Source organism: Eumetopias jubatus, unplaced genomic scaffold (genome assembly GCF_037043125.1).
Source record: "Eumetopias jubatus isolate StellerSeaLion01/CBP00866 unplaced genomic scaffold, mEumJub1_p1.0 scaffold_12, whole genome shotgun sequence".
In the NCBI taxonomy this organism is placed as follows: domain Eukaryota; kingdom Metazoa; phylum Chordata; class Mammalia; order Carnivora; family Otariidae; genus Eumetopias; species Eumetopias jubatus.
In genome coordinates this window covers 103717127-103738276 of record NW_028274818.1, presented here as the reverse complement: position 1 = coordinate 103738276, position 21150 = coordinate 103717127, and the positions used below count along the sequence as shown (strand labels likewise).

The window sequence follows — 21150 nt, the reverse complement described above, 5'->3', positions numbered from 1 at the left end:
CGAGGCCTGGCTCGGTCCACCTCGGCTCCCGTAATTCCCCTCGTCCGTGCAGTTCTCGTCCCGGAAAGCGCGCGAGACTTCCGGGTTCCCGCCCCTTCCCATCATCCCCGGGGGCTCCCAGCCTCTGTCTCTGTGCTTTAAGTTCCAGTTAAGGCCGCGGGGGAGTACTTTGTGGCCGGGGCCCCGTTCCGTCGGTGACGCAGGCGCAGCGCGAGGGGCGCGCGCCGACCGCCCATTCCCGGCTGTCCCACTTTCTCTTCGTCTCCTTGGCCCCCTCGCTTAGAGCCGCGCGTCTCCTTCTCATCGTCCGCGTCGTCCTCGTCGCGCGCCCGAAGCAAGAGGCGGGCCCAGGTCTCCCGGAAAACTAGCCCGCCGGAGCGCGAGGCTAACGGCCGCGACCGCGACCGCTCCCAGGTGGGGGAGGGGCGGGGCCTGGAGAGCCGGGGCTGCGGTGGGCGGGAGCGGGTTCGGGCGGCCGGCGGCCATGGGCAGGGAGACCCACTGGGGCCCGTACAGTGTAGGAGCCGTCCACCTGCGCGGGGAGAGGGCTTAGGATGGCGGGGACAGCGGAAGGCTGGCCTTTGCGGAGGGAGGCGGGCGTGCTGCTCCGGGGCAGCTCTGGAGCCTTTCCTCCCCTCGTCGTTGTTTTGCACCCTGACCACCCCTGTCCGGGCTCCAGGCCCCCTCAGACCGCGCCATGGGTGACAGCGATGACGAGTATGACCGAAGGCGCAGGGACAAGTTCAGAAGGGAGCGCAGCGACTATGACCGTTCCCGGGAAAGAGATGAAAGACGTCGAGGGGACGATTGGAATGACCGGTAAGACTTCTTTTCCTCATTTTTGTCCCCCTGCCTCATTCTGTGGCACTCCGCCCTCATTGCATTGCTTTTATTTATTAGTTTTATAGGGTGAACCACAGGAAGTCGCTTATACTTGACCGTTTCTGGTCGGGAAACCTATTCGCTGTTGGCCAGAGATTTTTTTTCCGCTATGGCTCGATTTTTGACATGTCCACATGGTCAAAGCAATAGACCTAAGAGAGTTTGAGAAGGAAGACGTAATATTTATGCACGTACCTTAAGATGCATGAGTTTTATTGTTTGTAAGTTACTCCTGAAAAATTTGATTCACAGAAAGTAATGTTTTAGAATTGAGTCAACTGGAGAGCTTGTCAGACCAGACCTGTTCCCAAAGAGAATATGGTTAAATTTCTTGTAGTTGTCTTCCCTAAAATCAGAAAGAGTGCTTTGGACAGTGAGGGTTAGGTTAATTGATTAGGTTTGACTCAGCTAGTCATTAGCATTTTGGGATGTCCTTGAGTTAAATATCATTAAGGTGTTTCCATTGAGAGAAATATGTCGTTTCCAATAAACTAATCGAGAGAAATGATTTTTTTAAATCTAAAGGACATCACAAAACATTATGGGAGGGTGTTTGAGGTGACTTACTGTAATAGCATTTATTCATTCAGTGTTATTTTTTTATTTTTTTTTTAAAGATTTTATTTATTTGACAGAGACACGGTGAAAGAGGGAACATAAGCAGGGGGAGTGGGAGAGGGAGAAGCAGGCTTCCCGCGGAGGAGGGAGCCCGATGTGGGGCTCAGTCCCAGGACTCTGGGATCATGACCTGAGCCGAAGGCAGGCGCTTACCGACTGAGCCACCCAGGCGCCCGCATTCAGTGTTATTTTGAAAAATGAGCTTAAGTAAAGCCATTAGTCTGTAGTCAGTGTATTTCTTCAGTGGGGAGACCATATGGCGCTTTTTTCCGTTAGTGTTTTGTAAGAAAAGAAAACCAAAGGTGTTCTGAATTCTGGAAATGGGTAAGAAGTAGTTACTGTGATTAAGTAATTTATAGTCTGGGGCTTGGAGTGGAGGACAAAATGGCCTTGGGTGAGTATATATGAGAAATCATCATAAAGATGGTGAAGTGTTGAAGGAGCAGATCTAAGGTAGGGTAGTAGTGGTGGAGGTGATAATGTTGGAGAGAAGCACAGGAAAGTGACACATAGCAGGACTTGGAAAGATGAATGGGAATTCCTGAGGCACAGGTGGAGTCAACAGTTTGGACTTGGGGACATAAAATTGTATGTAGAAAAGAGCCCATATTCTAGTTTGTTTTTTTTTTAAGTAGTGGTTGTCAGGGGTGCCTGGGTGGCTCAGTTGGTTAAGCGTCAGACTATTGATTTCAGCTCAGGTCATGATCTCACGGTGTCGAGATCTGTCCTGCACTGGGCTCCTTGCTGGACATGGAGCCTGCTTAAGAATCTCTCTCCCTCTCCCGCTGCCCCTCCCCTCCTCTAAAAAAACAGTAATAAAGTAGTGGTTCTCAGAGTGTGGTCCGCACACCCTAGGGATCTAGGGATCTGTGGTGTTAGAAGTATTTTTATAGCAACTTTAAGGTAGGATTGTCCTTTTCACTGTATTGATGTTTGCATTGTTGGTGCTATAGCATTGGTGGGAAAACTGCTGGTGTCTTAGTGCAAATCAAGGCAGTGGCACCAAGTAGTTTAAAAAAAAAAAAAAAGCCAGTTTCACTTAATGTCCTTAATGAAGCAGCAAAATTTTTTAAATTTTATTAAGTTGGATTCTTGTCTATACATCTTTGTAATAGGCATGATGAGTGGGAAGTATGCATAAAGCACTTATATTGCATATAGGAGTACAGTGGTTATCTTTTTTTGTTTTTTAAGATTTTATTTATTTATTTGACAGAGAGACAGCGAGAGAGGGAACACAAGCAGGGGGAGTGGGAGAGGGAGAAACAGGCTTCCCACCAAGCAGGGAGCCCGATGCGGGGCTTGATCCCAGGACCCTGGGATCATGACCTGAGCCGAAGGCAGTCACTTAACCGACTGAGCCACCCAGGCGCCCCAGTACAGTGGTTATCTTAAGAGTGTGGGATTGAATTTTGAGTTGAGCTAACAGGGTTGTTTTTTTTGTTTGTTTGTTTGTTTTTTTGGTGGGATGCCATTTTTACCTGAATGAAAGATTGTCAAACGGTAGTTAATCCTACTTGGGTATTTGATACTGTCTTGAAAACAGACTAAGAATCTATTACATCAAGGAAAATTGTTAGCTTTGTTGCTAGTGAGGAAGTGGAACTTTCCAGTAAAAACTAAAATTTTGGAAAACTTGTACTACTAGTGTGAGTTTGACAGTTTCCCATTTAAGATTTCTCTGACGAGATAGGTAGTGATGCTAATGAATGTGATATTTTGATATTGTATAATGAGATATGTCAAGATCCACTCAGATTGAGGTAGAACAATGGATTTAAATGTAGCAGAGTATAAAATGTTCATTAATATGGTTTCAGATTCAATGCTGCAACTTAGCTTTAAGACACTCTCTCTTGTCAGGTTTTGGGTAGTATCAAAGAATATCCCCAGTTACCTGAAAAGACTACTTATTAAAGTATTTCTTTTTCCAACTACGTATCTGTGAGGCTAGATTTTCTTCATATTTTTCAACCAAACAACATATACAACAGATTGAATGTAGCAGTAAATATGAGGCGGTGCCTGGGTGGCTCAGTCAGTTAAGTGTCTGTCTTCATCTCAGGTCATGATCCCAGGGTGCTGGGATCTGGCCCTGCCAGGCTCCCTGCTCAGTTGGGAGTCTGCTTCTCCCTCTCTCTGCTCGTTCCGCCCCCCCACACCTCGTGTGCACTCTGTCTCTCAAAAAAATAAAAGTAAAAAATAAATAAATATGAGACTCTAGCTGTCTGGATTAGCCAGGCCTTGAAAAGATTTGTTAGGGGCACCTAGGTGGTGCAGTCGTTAGACCAAGTCTTTGGCTTGGGTCATGATCCCAGGGTCCTGGGATCAAGCCCCACATCGGGCTCCCTGCTCAGCGGAAAGCCTGCTTCTCCCTCTCCCACTCTCCTTGCTTGTGTTCTCTCTCTCCCTGTGTCTCTCTCTGTCAAATAAATAAAAATCTTAAAAAAAAAAAAAGATTTGTTACATGCAAAAATAAAGGCACTTTTTTTTTTTACTTTTCTTTTTTTTTTTAAGATTTTATTTATTTATTTGTCAGAGACAGAGCATGCGCACAAGCAGGGGGAGTGGCAGGCAGAGGGAGAAGCAGGTTTCCCCACTGAGCAGGGAGCCTGATGTGGGGCTTGATCCCAGGACCCTGAGATCATGACCTGAACCGAAGGCAGACGCTTAACCAACTGAGCCACCCAGGCACCCCAATGACACTTTTCTCATTAAAGATTTTTTTTTTGAAAATAGCTATTTTTTTTTTTTTAAAGATTTTATTTATTTATTTGAGAGAGAGAATGAAAGGGGGCAGGGTCAGAGGGAGAAGCAGACTCCCGGCTGAGCAGGGAGCCTGATGCGGGGACTTGATCTTGGGACTCCGGGATCATGACCTGAGCCAAAGGCAGTCGCTGAGCCAACTGAGCCACCCAGGTGCCCAAAAATAGCTATTTTTCATAAAAATGCAAGTTATGTTTATGTATCAAAATTAATAGATATTGTTTCTGTTTTGAGTATAGTAAGTATTGATGTCATCCACATAAGCAAAAACTCTTTAATCTGCTATAATTTTATTTTTTAAAAAATTCACTTATTTTGAAGATCTTATTTGAGAGAGAGCATACGCACTTGCATGTTTGCGAATGAGCGGGGAGGGGGGTGGGACACAGAGGAAGAAGCAGACTCCCCACTGAACAGGGAGCCAGATCCCAGCACCCTGGGATCATGACCTGAGCTGAAGGCAGATGCTTAACTGAGCCACCGAGGCGCCCTGCAGTAATTTTAGAGTGTGAGGTGGGGGTGGCGGTCCCAAGACCGAAAGTTTGAAAACCACTGGGCTAGATAGAGCAAAGGATGTTGTTACTTGGTTAAGGTTGGGATGGAGGTGGCTGGTAACTGGTGGAGAGACTGGAATGACAGCAGGAACCAAGGTTTTGAACAGTGTTGTGTACTGGTATTTAGTAAGGAAGGGCATGGCATGGTCGCATTTGTGTTTGAGAAAGATCACTTTGACAGGAGAGAAGTGGGCGGGACCAGAGATCGGTACACCGGATGCTGCAGTTACGGGGAAATGATCAGGGTCAGGGCACATGGACAGGGGCAAGGAAGAGGCAGCTTTGATAGGCTCTGAGGCAGAGGATTAGCAAGCCAGTAGCTCGAGTGAGCAGTGAGGGTGACCCTTGATAAGTTGGATACCTGCTGATGGTTGATATCCCCGCTCTCGGGGAAACAGGAGGAGGGAAGCAAGCATGGTCTTGAAGTGGTAGAAATAACAGCTCAGTTCTGACATGTCACATTTGAGGTGGCCATGGCCATCTAGTCGGGGATTGTTAATGCTGGTCTGGAGGAACAGTTGGAGAGCCATCTGCTTGAGGGTGATGGCTGAAGTGATGGCAGTAGGCAAAGTCTTTTTCTGTTTAGAGAATAATTTTATAATTGTAGGCTTTTAGTCTGGTGTCTCAGGATAGGAAGGACCTGTCTAGGAGCATGCCCGGCTGTGTCCCATTACTGTTACTCATTCTTATCGCCAGAGAGTGGGACCGTGGCCGGGAGCGCCGCAGTCGGGGTGAATATCGGGACTATGACCGGAATCGGCGAGAGCGCTTCTCTCCTCCCCGCCACGAGCTCAGCCCCCCACAGAAGCGCATGAGGCGAGACTGGTGAGGTGGCAACAGTTTCTCTGGCTTCTCTCCTTAGCCTCAATTCCACCTGGCCTCGGCTGTGTTCTTCATTTTTGCTGAGGACTTTGTCACTTCCTTTTCTCAGACTTGTTATAAACCCATCTTTTTTTTATCCCCTTAAACCCTTGGGTGAGAGACCACATTCCATATGCCCCTTCCTCTGTCCCATCCTCCTTCGTCCTCTGGAGACATGATTCTCTTCTCTGTCTGACTTTTGTGTCCCCCACCCTCAGGGATGAGCACAGCTCTGACCCATACCACAGTGGCTATGAGATGCCCTATGCTGGGGGGGGTGGGGGCCCTACTTATGGCCCCCCTCAGCCCTGGGGCCACCCAGACGTCCACATCATGCAGCACCATGTTCTGCCTATCCAGGCCAGGTAAAGACCTGGGGTTCTGGGGTTCTTGGGGAAAGGGAGCTGTTAGGTTTGGGGGATGGATTGGGGTTGCCAAAGACCGTGGCTGGAGTCAGGAAGTGGGTTAGGTACAGAGAGGAGTGCCTGTGGGGGTTGGTAGCAGTTGGTGCCTGGGGTGGTGTCCATGGTGGGCAAAGGAAGGGGGCAGCTGGCTACCTTGGCCCCCCCCATCCCCCCCACCCTCTTCCCCCCACAACCAAGACTTCCTGACCGGGCCCCCCCCAGGCTGGGCAGCATCGCAGAGATTGACTTGGGTGTGCCGCCACCGGTGATGAAAACCTTCAAGGAGTTTCTCCTGTCATTGGATGACTCTGTGGATGAGACAGAGGCTGTGAAGCGCTATAATGACTATAAGCTGGATTTTCGAAGGCAGCAGATGCAAGATTTCTTTTTGGCTCATAAAGATGAGGAGTGGTGAGTGCCCCTGTTTCCCTGCTCTCTGTTCCCTAGCATGTTTCCCCTGGCCCCGCCAGTGGAGCCTGCAGCCCTGTCCTCTTCCCGTTTTCCCCGATCCAGAACTTCCTGGGGGTGGGGGATGGGAAGCACAACAGCATTGGCTGATGGGTTCTCCTCCTCACTTCAGCGTCTGCCACGGCCTCCCACCCCACCTCGCTTCCCCTCTGTCCTCAGTGAGTGGGACACCTCCAGGCAGCTGGCCAGAGCCACCTGTTCCCTTGGGGCAGCAGACAGACTGCTTCCCACTTGCTGGTATTGGGTCATTGTCGTCCCTGATCGCCGGGACCCTGTGTGGCTGTGGTGTTCTCCCAAAAGCAACGAGTGAATCCAGACAAGAAAAAGATCTCAGGGTCGTTTGACAGAAAAAGAATTTTAATTTTTTTCCTTTTGTGGATGTTTTAATTTTAATCAACCATCTTTTCCCCCCTTCCTGCTCCTCCTCCTCCTCATCCTCTTTCTGCTCCTCCTCCCTGAAAAGAGCCAGAACTGGGAACTACACCCGCTCATCGACGGAGCTCGGAGCAAACCCACCTCCACCCCCACCATACCCAGCCCATACATGAGCCCCCTGGGCTGAGCTGCGCTGCCCCGGCCAGGCAGACAGGCAGGGCACCGCTGTGCACAATGCAGCGGTTTAGCTGAATGTGATTGCTCAGGCAGCTAGTCAGTCAGGGCCCCCACCGCGGAGTCCCGCGGGGGTGGGGCATCTGGGCCGGGACGCCCCAGCCAGGAGCCAGCCGGTGGCCCACCTGCCAGCATGGGCCCTGGGCGCGGCTAGTTAAATCTTGAGCTCTGTTTGACCAAGCGGCCAAGGTAAAGATCCTGGAGGTGATGCCTGCGGCTTTCCTTTCCTCTCACGCTCAACTTGTGGTTCTGTTTTGTCTGTCGTCGTTTCTTCCTTCTTTATCCGTGTCTTGGTCTCATTCTCTCATGTACTTTTCATTCTCGGTCCCTGTCCTTGCTCCTTGCCTAACCACTTGTTTGCTCTGTTTGGTTTTTTTTTTTCCCCCAGTTTCTCTGGTCTTTAGTTATTCCCTTTGTTTTCGATTTCTGGGACTTTCTCACACTTTCCCTTTCTGCTTTTCTCATACACCTTATTTCTTCTGTTCCCCCCCCCCCCCCACCAAGGTCCTATTTTAAATGTTTCCTTTCCATGCTCCACCCCACCCTAATCCTCCACCCCTTCTCCTCTCTCTCTCTCTCTCTCTCTCTCTCTCTCTCTCTCTCTCTCTCTCTCTCTCTCCCTCTCCCTGTGGGCAGTACCTGAGGTTATAAGGGCACTTCACTTTCTCCCTTTGGTCTTTCCCTGTCCCTCCACCATCTGCTTTTCTTCCCAAGTGGGGAGAAAGCTTTTCTGCCTTTTTTGGCTTTTCCTATCTGGTGCATTTCAGGTTTCCCTCTGTCTTCCACCTAGGGATGGAGGGAGTTGGTGGGAACAGTCCTTTTAATGACTAGTTCGGGGTTGGCAAGGAGAGGGAGGTTCTTTGGGGCCTGCTATTTCCTTAGCCTTCCTCTTGGAAGCTTTGGGAAACTACACTTTTTTAAGTTAGTGTTTCCCAGAGACTCAGGGCCATCATGCTGCCTCTCTAACCCTGGCCTCCCCCTGTAGTCATTGCTTTTCCCAAATCCAGAGCTCTTAGTTCCTGGCTTTCCCCCAGATCTTCTCAGAGCATAACCTCTGGTTCCTTTTGGGGGTATTGGGTGGTTCTGGTGCACCCCTCTCCCCAGTCTTTCTGCTTTCATGGTTTATTGTGGGTGTGAGAGGACTTGCCTGGGCCCCTCCCCATGTCCCGGCCCTGGCGTCCAGTGACTATTTTGTCTCTTCCCTCCCCACTTCCTTCCCAGGTTTCGGTCTAAGTACCACCCAGATGAGGTGGGGAAGCGGCGGCAGGAGGCCCGGGGGGCCCTGCAAAACCGACTGAGGGTATTCCTGTCCCTCATGGAGAGTGGCTGGTTTGATAATCTTCTCCTGGACATAGACAAAGCTGATGCCATCGTCAAGATGCTGGATGCAGGTGTGTGGTTTGGGAGGGGAAGAGGGTGTCTGGTGACCAAGGTCTTGGTTGGGAAATAGATGTCAGTTGATAAGCCAGAAGTTGAAGGCCAGGGCCATTGTGACCTCTGTCCCGTCTGTTGGTAGCTGTGATTAAGATGGAAGGAGGGACAGAGAACGATCTGCGCATCCTGGAGCAGGAGGAGGAGGAGGAGCAGGCCGGAAAGCCTGGGGAACCCAGCAAGAAAGACGAGGGCCGGGCTGGACCAGGCCTGGGGGATGGGGAGCGCAAGGCCAATGATAAGGATGACAAGAAAGAAGATGGCAAACAGGTCAGAGTGTTGGGCTTGGCGGCGTGGCGGTGGTGGGGGCGGTGCTGCCCGCTGGCTGCTGCCTGTGAGCCCCTGGGGAGGAGGAGGGAGCAGCTTCAGTGGTCAGGGCGGGGCTGGAGGGTTGTGTGCTGGGTCCAGGAGAGGTGGGGGGCCAGGGAGGGGCCGGGCCCTCTGATAAAGGTTGAAGGGGATCATCTGTGCCTGCAGGCCGAAAACGACAGTTCTAACGATGACAAAACTAAGAAGTCTGAGGGCGATGGGGACAAGGAAGAGAAGAAAGACGACTCTGAGAAAGATGCCAAAAAGGTAGGGTATCTCTTGCCAGGGGATCAGTGTCCAGTCCAGTGGCCTGCTTATCTGACTCACTTCCTCTTGCTGTGGCTCTCACAGAGTAGCAAGAAGCGGAATAGAAAGCACAGTGGTGATGACAGCTTTGACGAAGGCAGTGTGTCCGAGTCGGAATCGGAGTCGGAGAGCGGCCAAGCTGAGGAAGAGAAGGAGGAGGCTGGTAGGTTTTATTTTCTGCTTCTAGTCCATTCTCTTCCCACTGAATAGGGGTAGGGGAGGTGGGAGTGTGACTGCTTCTCTGTCTTCCCCTCCAAAATCAACAATAAAAAATCACGAACTCCGACCACTTTCTGCATAGAAGAGGCACTCAAGGAAAAGGAGAAGCCCAAAGAAGAAGAAAGGGAGAAGCCTAAGGACACTCCTGGGTTGGAATGTAAACCTCGGCCCCTCCATAAGACTTGCTCCCTCTTCATGCGCAACATTGCACCCAACATCTCTCGGGCAGAGATCATTTCTGTGAGTGGGGGAAAGTGGTGTTGGGGGCAGGAATGGCACCCAGGCTCCATCTTTGGTGGCAGGGAGGGGGAGCTGGTGAGGCGGGGAGGGGATAATGTGACTCTGCTTCTAACATATACTCCTCCTTCTCGAACAGGGAAACCCCTTCCCATGGGCCCATGCCTTTTGTGGGCTGGCTCCAGTCGCACCATTTGCTTTTAAGTGCTCTTATTCTTACGCCCTTTATTGGTTTTTCCTTACTTGAGTAAAGATTCAAAGGCAGTTCCTAGGGTTCTGAGGACATGGGGATTGGAGGAAGAAGTGAAACGTTGAATTGCTCAGTGGGGTTTCTGTTCTTGTTTTTCCAGCTTTGTAAAAGATACCCAGGCTTCATGCGTGTGGCACTGTCAGAGCCCCAGCCTGAGAGGAGGTGAGGAATGGAGAGAAGAGTGACCCTGGAAACCCTGGAGATATGGTACAGGGGGAGGCAAATGGCCGGTATCCCTTCCACCCCAGGGTTATGCTGATCTTTTCTTCTGTAGGTTTTTCCGTCGTGGCTGGGTGACCTTTGACCGCAGTGTTAACATCAAAGAGATCTGTTGGAACCTGCAGAATATCCGGGTAAGTGCTGGGAGTGGGCTCTCTGTGCTACACAAAACCGGATTCCTTTGTTCTTTTGACTCACTTGTTCTGCCCCTTATCCATCCATTCGGTCTGCTCACATTAAGTATATACCGGGGTCCATAATAAGACCCTCCTGATCCCTGTTCTCAGGGAGCTCACGGTCCAGTTGCTGGTCCTGTCAGTAAGGCCAGTCCCTGGAGCTGCTGCTGCTTGGGCAAGTGTTGGTGAGCTTTGTGTTCGTTCCCTCTAGCTCCGGGAGTGTGAGCTGAGCCCTGGTGTGAACAGAGACCTGACCCGCCGAGTCCGCAACATCAATGGCATTACCCAGCACAAGCAGATAGTGCGCAATGACATCAAGCTGGCCGCCAAGCTGATCCATACGCTGGATGACAGGACCCAGCTCTGGGCCTCTGAGCCTGGGACACCGCCTCTGCCAACAGTCAGTGACTCCCTGTGGAACTTTTCCAAAAGCAGCCGATACCATGTCGACTGCTGTGGGCACCTCTGGTCTTGTCTGTAGCATTGACCCCTTGTTCCTATCCTCTCTATCTGGGCAGCACCTCCAGCTTTTCCGATAGAATAGACTGGCATTAGTGATGATGTATTGGCTAGGATAGAATAAGAAAAAGACAAAGAGTGAAGCAGTGGTAACAGGCCAAGTGAACCCTGGATTCCTTTCTGCTTCAGATGAGGAGCTTCCGGGACTACCTACCTCAGAGTTTTCTCTTGTCATCTCACTTGCCCTTCTTTTTCCTCCCTACCAGAGTCTGCCCTCCCAGAATCCAATCTTGAAGAATATCACTGACTATCTGATTGAGGAAGTGAGTGCAGAGGAGGAGGAGCTGCTGGGGAGCAGTGGGGGCGCTCCCCCTGAGGAGCCCCCTAAGGAAGGGAACCCTGCAGAGATCAACGTGGAGCGGGATGAAAAACTGATCAAGGTGCCAGCAAGGGCAGGCGGACAAGGTCCTAGCTTGGGGCAGCAAAGGGGCAAGAAAAGTATGGTGAACTCAAAAGATTTTCATTTCCCTCAGGTTTTGGACAAACTCCTCCTCTATTTGCGCATTGTGCATTCCCTGGATTATTATAACACTTGCGAGTACCCCAATGAGGATGAAATGCCCAACCGCTGTGGCATTATCCATGTTCGGGGGCCCATGCCACCCAACCGCATCAGTCATGGAGAAGGTGGGCTCCCAGCTTCCCCACTCCCGATTCCCCTTTGGTTTCCCTTTCTCCTCAGCTGCCTCTGGTCTTAGATCTGTTCTGGTAGCAGTGCCTTCCCACACTTTCTGTTACCCTCTCCTTTTTCTTTTTTTCTTTAAATATTTTATTTTTAAATAATCTTTATGCCCAACGTAGGGCTCAGAATCAGGACCCTGAGATCAAGAGTCACATGCTCTGACTGAGCCAGCCAGGCGCCCTTATCCCTTCCTTTTTATTCCTTGCTTCTGGCTCCCTTCTTCAGCCCGCTGTCTGTTCCCAAACCACAGTGCTAGAGTGGCAGAAGACATTTGAGGAGAAGCTGACTCCGCTGCTGAGTGTACGGGAATCTCTTTCCGAGGAAGAGGCTCAGAAGATGGGTCGCAAAGACCCTGAGCAGGAAGTGGAAAAGTTTGTCACCTCTAACACCCAGGAACTGGGCAAGGATAAGTGGCTATGCCCTCTCAGTGGCAAGAAATTCAAGGTCTGGGATGTTAGAGAGTTGTGTGTTAGAACTGTGGGCCGAGGGGGTTGATCCAGGAAGCCTCCTCCGGCCTGGGGAGGAATTGGCTCTGGAATTGGTGGGCGGGGAGGTTGATTATCCTTCCACATTGCTTGCTGTGTTCTGACCCTCTCTTTCTTTACCCAGGGCCCTGAGTTTGTACGCAAACATATCTTCAACAAGCATGCAGAGAAGATTGAGGAAGTGAAGAAGGAGGTGGCATTTTTTAACAACTTTCTCACAGATGCCAAGCGCCCAGCTCTGCCAGAGATCAAGCCAGCTCAGCCACCTGGCCCTGCCCAGAGTAAGATACGATCTGAGAGAGTCTGGCACATTCCCTCTCCCTTGACTATTCAGGGATTCCTGGTTCTCTCCTCCTGTCATCCTCTGAAAACTTTCTATCCCACTCTCAGGCAGTACTCCTAAAAGCCAGTGTCATTCCCCATCCTGTCGTCCTCCCCTCCCCCGCCCCCCCTCCCCGCAGTAATTCATGTTCCTGTCCATGTTGTACTCCCCCCAGGCCTGACCCCGGGACTCCCCTACCCGCACCAGACTCCCCAGGGCCTGATGCCCTATGGTCAGCCCCGGCCCCCCATCTTGGGTTATGGAGGTAAGTATAGGGGGAGCTTGAAAGGGTTTAGTGGCTGTGAGGGCTGGGAGAAAGGAAGCTTAACCAAGGTGTAGTTGAGGTCACAGGTTTTCAACTGAGCACTGATCTCTTGTGTAGCTGGTGCTGTCCGCCCTGCAGTCCCCACGGGAGGGCCTCCATACCCTCATGCCCCCTATGGTGCTGGCCGAGGGAACTATGATGCCTTCCGAGGCCAAGGAGGTTATCCTGGGAAGCCTCGGAACAGGTGAGAATGAGCTGAGACTTCCCAAGCTTGCTGTTTTCAAGCTCCCTTTCAGGGACCCTCAGCTGTCTTCCCATCTTACCGGATCTTCCATCTCTCACAGGATGGTCCGAGGAGACCCACGGGCCATTGTGGAATACCGTGACCTGGATGCTCCAGATGATGTGGACTTCTTCTGAGCCATCTACTTTTCCTCACTCCTGGTATGGTCTATAATTGACTGCCTCGTCCCAGCCAGCTGAGAATTGTTTTTTTGTACGTTTAACCCTACTGCCAATAAAAGCACTTCCATAGTGATTGATTATCATGTACCTCCCCACATTCTCCCAAAGATTGGCTGGGGCCATAATTAGCTGAGCCTCACCAATTTATTGACTCCAAAGGCCCAGGCAGCTTTTGCCTTGGAGTAAAGGGTTTAGGTGTGTTTGGGGCCAGAGACAAGTCTCCATTCTGGGACCTGAGCCTCAGCCCAGGGCGTGTTGCTGCTTCTGGGAGTTGCAGCTGGTCAAGCACAGGTTGTAGAAGGAGTTGCGGTCAAAGGCTGTGCGTACGTCTCTCCACCCTACCCACCCAGCTGCCTGTAGTTCCCTGGGATTTTTCGGAGCGCCCCAGAAGTGAGGGTCCAATACCAGAACATAGGCCTCTGTGCCTGGACCCAGGCAGACTCCCAGCAAGGCCTTGGACTGGGCATCTGCATCCCCCCCAACCATTACAGGCCCCCCACCCCCTGCGAAGTGGGAGTAAAGCCTCTCCAGTTCCCCCTGAAGCCCTGCTCCACGGGGTACGTGACACAGGCGCCCCTGGGGCCCTCCGAAGTGGTCGAGGCACAGACTGGCTTCTACACAACCGATCCAGCTCCGGGAGCCCCGGAACCCGGGGGGCTTGTCGCCCATGTCCTCCAGGGCCGCCTGCACGGCGGCCAGCCCGGGCACGCCCGCGGGCCGGCCCTCTGGCCACGAGCACAGCGTCTGCAGAGTGCGGTAGCCGCAGCCCCAGCCCCGGTCGTCCAGGCCGTCGCAGCCGTAGTGATAGTAAAGGTAGTGGCCCGAGAGGAGGGCCAGGCGAGCGGGGCCGCGGCCGGGCGGGGCCAGGCCCAGGTGGACGTCCTCCAGCAGCTCCAGGGCGGGCGGCGGGGGGCCGGGCAGACGCGTCCTGGCGGGGCGGACGGAACTCCGGCTCCAGCGTTTCCTCTCGGTCCCGGGTCTTGAGCTAGCCGCAGGCAGAACCGACGGGCGGGCTCCGGGGAGCTTCTCTCGCTGGTCCCCGGCAGCCGCTGAGGGCGAGCCGTAGCCGCGGGGAAGGCGCCACCCGTGGAGCTCCCACAATGCACCGCCGGGCTGCCGTCGCTACTGCGCAGGCGCGAGCCCCGCCTCGTGAGGCGGCGGGGCGGGGCGGGGCGGGGCGAGCACAGGCACGCTCCGCCCGGCTACTGAGATCCGCAAGTTCGGAGGGCTCTCGTACCCGCCCCTCTGTCTACTCAGCCCCGGTGTTTGAGGCCCGCTCCCTAGTCGCGCACACTGCTGTAGCTGTAACAGTTTATTGGCAGCCCAGAGGGGCGAAGGCACCGCGGGGGAGGGGCTCGGCCCGAGACATGCAGAGGACGGGGAGCCTCCGGGGATAGTCGGGGGGGAGTTGGGTGGGCACGGTCTAGGGCTCCTCCGTGTTATACCCCAGCCCTTAGATAAGTATATACAGCTAGGGGGCCGGGCGGGGCGAGCAGGGCGGGGAGACGTGGGGGTCCCGTCTGGGTCACAGGTCTGAGCAGCGATCCTGCTTGCTGTAATGGTCAAACTGGTTCTTCCAGTGCACCATGTAGGAGCTCCAGCGGTGGAACTCGGCCTTCCACTGGCGCTCCGCCTCGTCCAGCGTGTCTGCGGCGAGGGCGCCCGGCAAGTGGGTTGGAGGAGGACAAGGGGAAGGTCAGGGAACGTATATGGTGGGGGGCGTGAGTGCAGGAGGATACAAGAATGCAGGAGGGCACGCAGGACGGTGGAAAGAGGATCAGAAGAATATGCGAAAGACGGAAGACCAGAGGAAGGATGAGAGTGGAGGCGGGGCCGGAGAAGGATGGCGGGAAGGAAAGGGTGGGGGGAGGAGAAAATAACCGTTAGACAGGGGGACAGAAAGGATCAGAAGAGGGAGGACCCGTGGGTTGGTGGGGAAAAGAGAAGAGACAGAAATGTTGACTGTTACAGCCCCACTAGGGGGTGCTATCTAGCTCCCGGCCTTCCCTCTCCCCCCAACACCAGGCTCCGGCTCCAAATAATTTTATAAAAAAAGAAAATTGGCTTTTTCATTTCCATTTAAACAACAAAGGCGTGTGGATCCCTGAGACGGGTCATAGGTCACCATCCCCTCCCAGCCCTGGCCAGTTTGAGTCTCTCGGTTTGAGAAGGGAGGGTGCGCTGGGTCGGAGATCCCTGAGTGGGGCCCTTCCCCACTGTCCGACCACTCATTAGAGGAGGGGGGCCCCCTGAGGCCGGAGGGGTAAGTGGCCGTGGTCAGAGCCGCAGGAGCCGGGCGAGGTGGAGGAAGAGGAGGAGAAGGGGCAGGGGAAGGCCGGGCCTCGGCCTCTGGGCGGCCTCCCCGTGGGCGGGGCCTGAGCAGGTGCTGGGAGCCTTCGAGGCTGGGGGGGTGGAGAAGAGAGGGGTTACACCCGGCCGGCTTCCACTCCCCTCTCTCTCTTCGCGCCCCTTTTCTGCCCTCCTCCGCCCAGCCCCTGCCCGCTGGCCCCTGCATACCGGTGGCGCTGAGCAATTTGGGTAGGAAGCGGTTCCAGAAGGCGCAGGCCTGGGCGCGCAGCCCCCGCCGCACCTCCAGCGGCCGCAGGTTCAGGCTCACGTACTGCTGCGCTCCCGCCGTGTACGGTGGCCACTGCGGGACTTTGGGGTCCCGGGGGTCATTGGGGTCCCTTCGGAAGGAAAGGGAAGGCTCAGCCTCAGGCTAGCCTGCCCCGCCCGCCCTTGGGACTGTGGACCGGAGATGGAGAGCAGGAGGAAGGCTGCTTCCGACCCGTGCGCTCTTCGGCTCCCTGGAGAACACATTCCCTCCTTCCCACCACCTCTTTAACCCCTCTTTCTGGTCTCCCGGATCCCCCATCATCTGGAGCCATCCCCTTCCTCCTGCCCTCCCTCTTTCTGCCTTTCCCTCGGCTTTACTGCTCCACCTTTGTCTTTGTTTCTCCCATTTAAAACATCCCTACGATTTATGAGCCCTCACTATGCAAGCAGGCTCAGTCCTAGCTCTACAAATATCTTGTTTTTGCTTTTGACAACACCCATGTGATGTCGGATTTAGGGTCCCCTTCTTCGGACAGGTAAACTGGTGTGTGAGTACATATGCATGTGCGCATGTCACAGCTAATAAAATCACCACTGGCCCAATTGAATCCAGCTCTCTCCAGTTCAAGCTCCTAAGTACTATGGTAATTCCTTTGTCTCCCTGTCTCTCTGCTGCTCTTCGCTTCCCTCCCCCTTGGTCCCCGATTCTTCAGGACCTGCCATCCTGTTTTCCTCTCCAGTCTCCTTTGTCATTCTGTCTCCGTCTTTGTCTCCTTCCTTTTGTGAACTTTTCCCTCCCTCTCCGGCCCTTTCTGTCTGTTAGTCTTCCTCTCTCTCTGTCCCCTGCTCCTGCTTCTCTGGCTCCTGGAGGCCCTCCTCCCCTCAGTACTGCTGACCCTGTGCGGGCGAAGTTGGCCCAGTATCTCATCAGTCGCTGGGCAAAGGTTCTCTCCTCGGCGGTATAGTTTAGCGAGGGTTCCAGAGGGAGCCCAAAGATGAACTCGATCTCGTAGCCATGGGGCACCCCCATCCAGAGGGGCCAGGAGAGCGTAGACGCGCGGTGTTCAAAGATGTAGGCATAGACCCGAGCACCCTGGGCAGCCAGTCGCCCAGCCAGCTGGGCCACGGGGCACACGACGTTGTGGTCGCCCACGACATCACTCATGGCCTCTCTCAGGCGTGCCGGGTCCTCAGGGTGCAGCCAGTCTGTGTAATGCAGGACCACAGCCTCGGCAGCTAGGTCACTCGCCTGGGGGACCCCGACCCGCACCCCGGCCAAGAACTGGGCCCGGCTGATGAGAGATTCGTTGTCTTTGCTGAAGCCTGGGGCCCCGTAAACCAGAAAATAGGAGCCCTCATCCTTCACCACACCCACCAGCACCTGGGGGGACAGGATGGAGGGATGGGGGGGTACAGACAGACAGGCAGACAGAAACAGATGGACAAAGAGCCAGAGAGATCAATAGTTATAGACCCCAGAACCATGGAGGAAGAGAGTATGAGGTTGGGGAAGGGACAGAGAGAAAGAGAAAATGTACCCATGTTTCCTTTTCTCTCTGCCCCACTGACCACCCTGGGATCTGAGCTCTCAGGGAGGAGGGGGCAGCCCTGGGGCCAGAAGCCCAGGCCTTTGGGAGTTGGATCTTGAGGAGCCTTCATGCCTGGGTCCCCGGGGGTGGGGGGTGGGGCGGGCAGGAGAACAGGCCTAGAGGAACCAGCTCCACCCCTTCTAGCCACTAGTCACCTGCAGACCGTGGAAGTCTCCGGCATTGATGAGGGCCTCGGGTGTGTCACTGAGGAAGTCTCCATCCACCACAGGCACAAAAGAGAAGCGGAAGACACTTTCCTGAGGCAGCACATGCCACTCGTGGTCCACCAGGTCCTGAGCTGGCCGTGTCCTCAGGCAGGCGACCAGCTCTGTGTCATTGCCACCAGCACCCCCCGGGGGACAGCCTATGAGGCGGGCCAGCAGTGTGGCCCTGCGGCGGGCCTCTCCCACACCCACTGTGGCCCAGGGGCCGTTGGGTGCGCCGCTCTGCAGCACAGCCCTGTGGAACAGGCCCCGGCTTGGGGGGGACAGCAGGTGCATGCCCACTGAGGCAGCACCGGCACTTTCCCCAAACAGAGTCACTGACATTGGGTCGCCCCCAAAGGTTGCCACATTCTCCTGCACCCACTGTAGTGCCAGCCTCTGATCCAGTAGACCCACGTTGCCTGGGGCCTCCCGGCTCCCTGGCAGGGCCAAGAAGCCAAAGGCTCCTACCCGGTAGTTCATGGACACCAGCACGGTCCCCTCAGCCTGGGCCAGGAAGCGGCCGTCATACACGTCCAGGGAGGAGGCCCCACTGTAGAAGCCACCCCCGTAGATCCAGACGAGGACAGGGGTAGGGGACGCAGGCCGGGGGTATGGTGTCCACACATTGAGGTAGAGGCAGTCCTCACTCAGCTCTCGGTTCGGGTTCCACATCTCGGTGCCCTCAAAGCCGGGGTACAAGGTGTCCACATATTGGTAGCAGACACTTTGGAAGGCTGTGGCGTCCAGCACCCCTGGCCAGGGCCGCTTGGGCTCCGGTGGCAGAAAGCGACGGGGGCCCACAGGTGGCTCTGCGAAGGGGATGCCCAGGAAAGCGGAGACAGGGCCCCCAGGGGCCATTAGGCGAATGCCCCGCAGCCGGCCCCCACGCACAGTCACCAGCAGCTCTGGGTCCTCAGCCTCTGCCCCTCCTCCCAGGAGGAAGAGGAAGAGGAGAAGGATTGGGGAAGCCAGGGAGGGCGTGTGCAGGGGACACCAGGGGGGCCTCATGACTGCCAGGGCAGGCAGGCGTCTGCTGGGAGAAAGAAAGGCAGAGGGTGAAGGCCTAAGGCTGCCAGGAGGGAGGAGATTAGGTAACACTCTTGCCCAGGGGTTATCACTGAGCTGCAGAGGAGGTGGGGCAGGTTGGTAGAGAGGAGAGAAATGGAGGGAGGGAGACAGGCACAGACAAGGACACAGGCAGACAGGGAGAAGCAAGAGGGGACAGAGATCAGGCACACTACACAACACCCAGACAGACGGACGGAAGGAACAGAGATGAGGCCTGCCAGGCAATCCCTTCCCCTGCCCCACAGAGCGCCCAGCACCCTCACCTCCTTCCCCTAGCTGGGTGTACTGGGTTGGGCCCAGCCCGAGCAGTGCGGGCACCCGCACCAGAGGCCGCAATCCACACACAGGCCATCCGACAGGGGCGGGGCCCTCACTGACGGGAGGCGCCCCTGGGGAAGCTTGGGGTGGCGTGAAGGCGCAGCCTGTCCTGAGTTGGCCAGGGTCGGGGGCCCTGGGGGGGTGGGTTGGGCGTTCAAGGGTTGTGGGAGCTACAGGTCTCGGGGCACCCCAAATCCTGCTTACTCCACACCCTGCCCCACCCTGCCCCTCCTCGTCCACTGTCTGGCACGGGGCGCTGGTACCCGCGGGTGCCGGTCAGCTGCGCACTCGCCTCGCCTAGCCTCAGAGATCAGGCTCGCCAGCCCGGGTCCCCCAGGACTCGAGTCCCCCATCCGTCCGATGCTGCGGGGAACGCTGCCGCCAGTGGGGGGCAGTAGAGACCGAGAAAAGGACGGCACTCCCCGCCCCGAGTCCGGGAGCCGGGAACTTGGGGCGGGGGTCTGGAGGCTCGCGGGCATTGCGGAGGGGTCTGAAGGGCGAACCGGGACGCCTGTGTTCTCGGAGCTCCGGAGATCCCCGGCTGCAGGGGCGAGGGCGCTATTTTGGGGCAGCAGCTGCTGTGGTTCCGGCATCTCCAGCCAAGGGATCAAAATTCCCCGGGTCGGAACTCCCCCCTCCCGCGGCGGTCACCTCTCACCCAGCCAACCCCCGCCGCCCTGAGGTTGGGGTGGTGGTGGTGGTGCGGGGGATTAACTAGGAAACCCGAGTGGGGCTAATTATAACTCGGGGCTTCCGCTGAGCCTCCCCTTTCCCCAAAATAGAGACGGAGTCCCCGTGGGAGGGGGACGCCTGGGCCTCGGAGGGGGCTTCGGCTGGGCGCTGCGCAGGGGCGCCGGGATTGCGGGATCTGGGGGGGGGGGAGTCAGCCCGGCGCCAGCAACCTGCGCAGCTCGGGTTCCGCCCCAAGCAGGGGGCGTCTTCCAGTGGCCCCACACTTGGGGGCAGGCGGGGGAAGGGGCGTTCGGGGGTCCCCACAGGAATTCGAGAACAGAGGAGGCGGCCGGCCCTGCGGGGTGCCGGCTCCCGCGCGGACGACAGTAAGTATGCGGCGGCGAGGGAAGAGTTAAGGATGAGTGTGGGGCGGCGGGGGGCGTCGCTGGGCAGGCCCGGGGGCGCGGTGGGCGTCCCGTTTGGGGGCCCGGATCCCTCCGGGAGCGCACATTTTCCCGGACGCGGAATGGCATGCGGGCCGGGGGAGGGTCCCGGCCGGGGCGGGAGACTCACCTGAGGCGGCCGAGCCGGGCCGGGCCGGGCCGCACCGGGAGCTGGAGGCGGCCGATGTTCCCCGGCGCAGGCTGAGCCGACTCTGACAGCCGCCGCCTCCGGCCCCCCGCACACACCCCCTCCGGGCCGCACGGCGCCCCCGCCCGCCCCCGCCCACTGTCTCCGCCCCCGCCCCTCCCCGCCTCCCCCGGCTGCCACCTCCCCTCCCTCTTCCTCCTTCGGAGCCGAGACCCAGAGACCCCCGGGGCCCGGACGGATTCCAGTGACAGACGCCGACAGACGGACAGACACATGGTGACACGACCGAAAGACCCGCAGCGGCGGAGCAGGCAGACATCCACAGTGACAGACAGAAGCCGCGGAGACAGACGCAGACGGACAGTCGCAGGCAGTGACAGCTCCAGACAAACGGTGACCGACATTCACAGACGGACGGACACACACTCGGACACACTGACAGCCTCAGTCAGGACTGGGGGCCGAATAAATGAACATCCTTGGCCAGGACACAGCAGGGGTGGCATGGGAGGACTGGCACGTGAAAGTGTGGCTGTGGACCCCGTTAGGGGTCCGGGTGGTACTGGCGGAGAAAAGGTGACGTGGGACACTCCTGGGGGATGAGGGCACACCTGTGGGAATGAAGGTGAGAACATGAGATCACGAGTGGAAATGAAGGGGGGGCCCACGGAAGAAGACCCCCGGGGCAAGGGAGAGGTGACTCGGGGACACCCCAGAAGGCAAAACGTGGTGGCACGCGCAAGGCTGCGGGGCGAGGCCGCACTCCGCTGCCGCAGTGGAAACTTCCGGAACCCCCGCGGGTGGGTTTGCACTGGTTCCCTGACGGGTGACCTGGGACTTTCGTCACCAGGGTCCGGTCGGGGCATGACATCACCAGACCAGGCTTTCATTGGCCGCCGCGGCCAGCAGGTGGGAGCGGCCTGGCCCGGCAGCCCCCAGGCTGCTCTGAGGGGCCTGGGCCGCACGGGCCCCCACGACCCCCCGCTCCAGGGGATCACCCATAGGAACAGTGCGGCCGCGTCCCCACGCCCGAGGTGAGGGTGCAAAAAGCGTGCATCGGTGTGGCCGCAGGAGCGCGCCCCTCGGAAAGGCCTTCCACGCCC

General features: G+C 56.1%; 3 protein-coding genes across 5 annotated transcripts; 1 reads left to right on the top strand and 2 right to left on the bottom strand.

The window, feature by feature from the left end:
• The first annotated feature begins 97 nt into the window (after positions 1-97).
• Positions 98-13120, top strand: SRRT (serrate, RNA effector molecule). 2 transcript variants are annotated; one of them, XM_028110294.2, is made up of 20 exons: positions 98-414; positions 680-819; positions 5517-5645; positions 5900-6046; positions 6308-6496; positions 8384-8553; positions 8679-8863; positions 9071-9169; positions 9254-9371; positions 9510-9667; positions 10015-10076; positions 10189-10267; positions 10521-10709; positions 11035-11208; positions 11302-11455; positions 11761-11954; positions 12120-12276; positions 12493-12582; positions 12700-12826; positions 12927-13120. In XM_028110294.2, exons 2-20 carry the CDS (start codon positions 698-700, stop codon positions 13000-13002), a joined length of 2619 nt encoding a protein of 872 aa, XP_027966095.1. In that variant the 5' UTR covers positions 98-414; positions 680-697; the 3' UTR covers positions 13003-13120. The 2 variants fall into 2 exon arrangements, with proteins under 2 accessions (XP_027966095.1, XP_027966094.1); XM_028110293.2 differs by having other exon boundaries at positions 12481-12582.
• A 52-nt stretch (positions 13121-13172) lies between these two features.
• Positions 13173-14416, bottom strand: UFSP1 (UFM1 specific peptidase 1). The gene is made up of 2 exons (XM_028110298.2): positions 14408-14416; positions 13173-14169 (listed from the first exon to the last, which is right to left on the bottom strand). The coding sequence occupies exons 1-2, from the start codon at positions 14414-14416 to the stop codon at positions 13288-13290; spliced, it is 891 nt and encodes a 296-aa protein (XP_027966099.2). The 3' UTR covers positions 13173-13287.
• Positions 14417-14535: 119 nt separating this feature from the next.
• On the bottom strand, positions 14536-20099 carry ACHE (acetylcholinesterase (Yt blood group)). Of its 2 annotated transcripts, none has more exons than XM_028110114.2 (5): positions 20030-20099; positions 17348-18428; positions 16500-16984; positions 15565-15734; positions 14536-14694 (listed from the first exon to the last, which is right to left on the bottom strand). In XM_028110114.2, the coding sequence occupies exons 2-5, from the start codon at positions 18404-18406 to the stop codon at positions 14573-14575; spliced, it is 1836 nt and encodes a 611-aa protein (XP_027965915.1). In that variant the 5' UTR covers positions 18407-18428; positions 20030-20099; the 3' UTR covers positions 14536-14572. The 2 variants fall into 2 exon arrangements, with proteins under 2 accessions (XP_027965915.1, XP_027965913.1); XM_028110112.2 differs by lacking the exon at positions 14536-14694 and adding an exon at positions 15079-15449.
• Positions 20100-21150: the final 1051 nt, after the last annotated feature.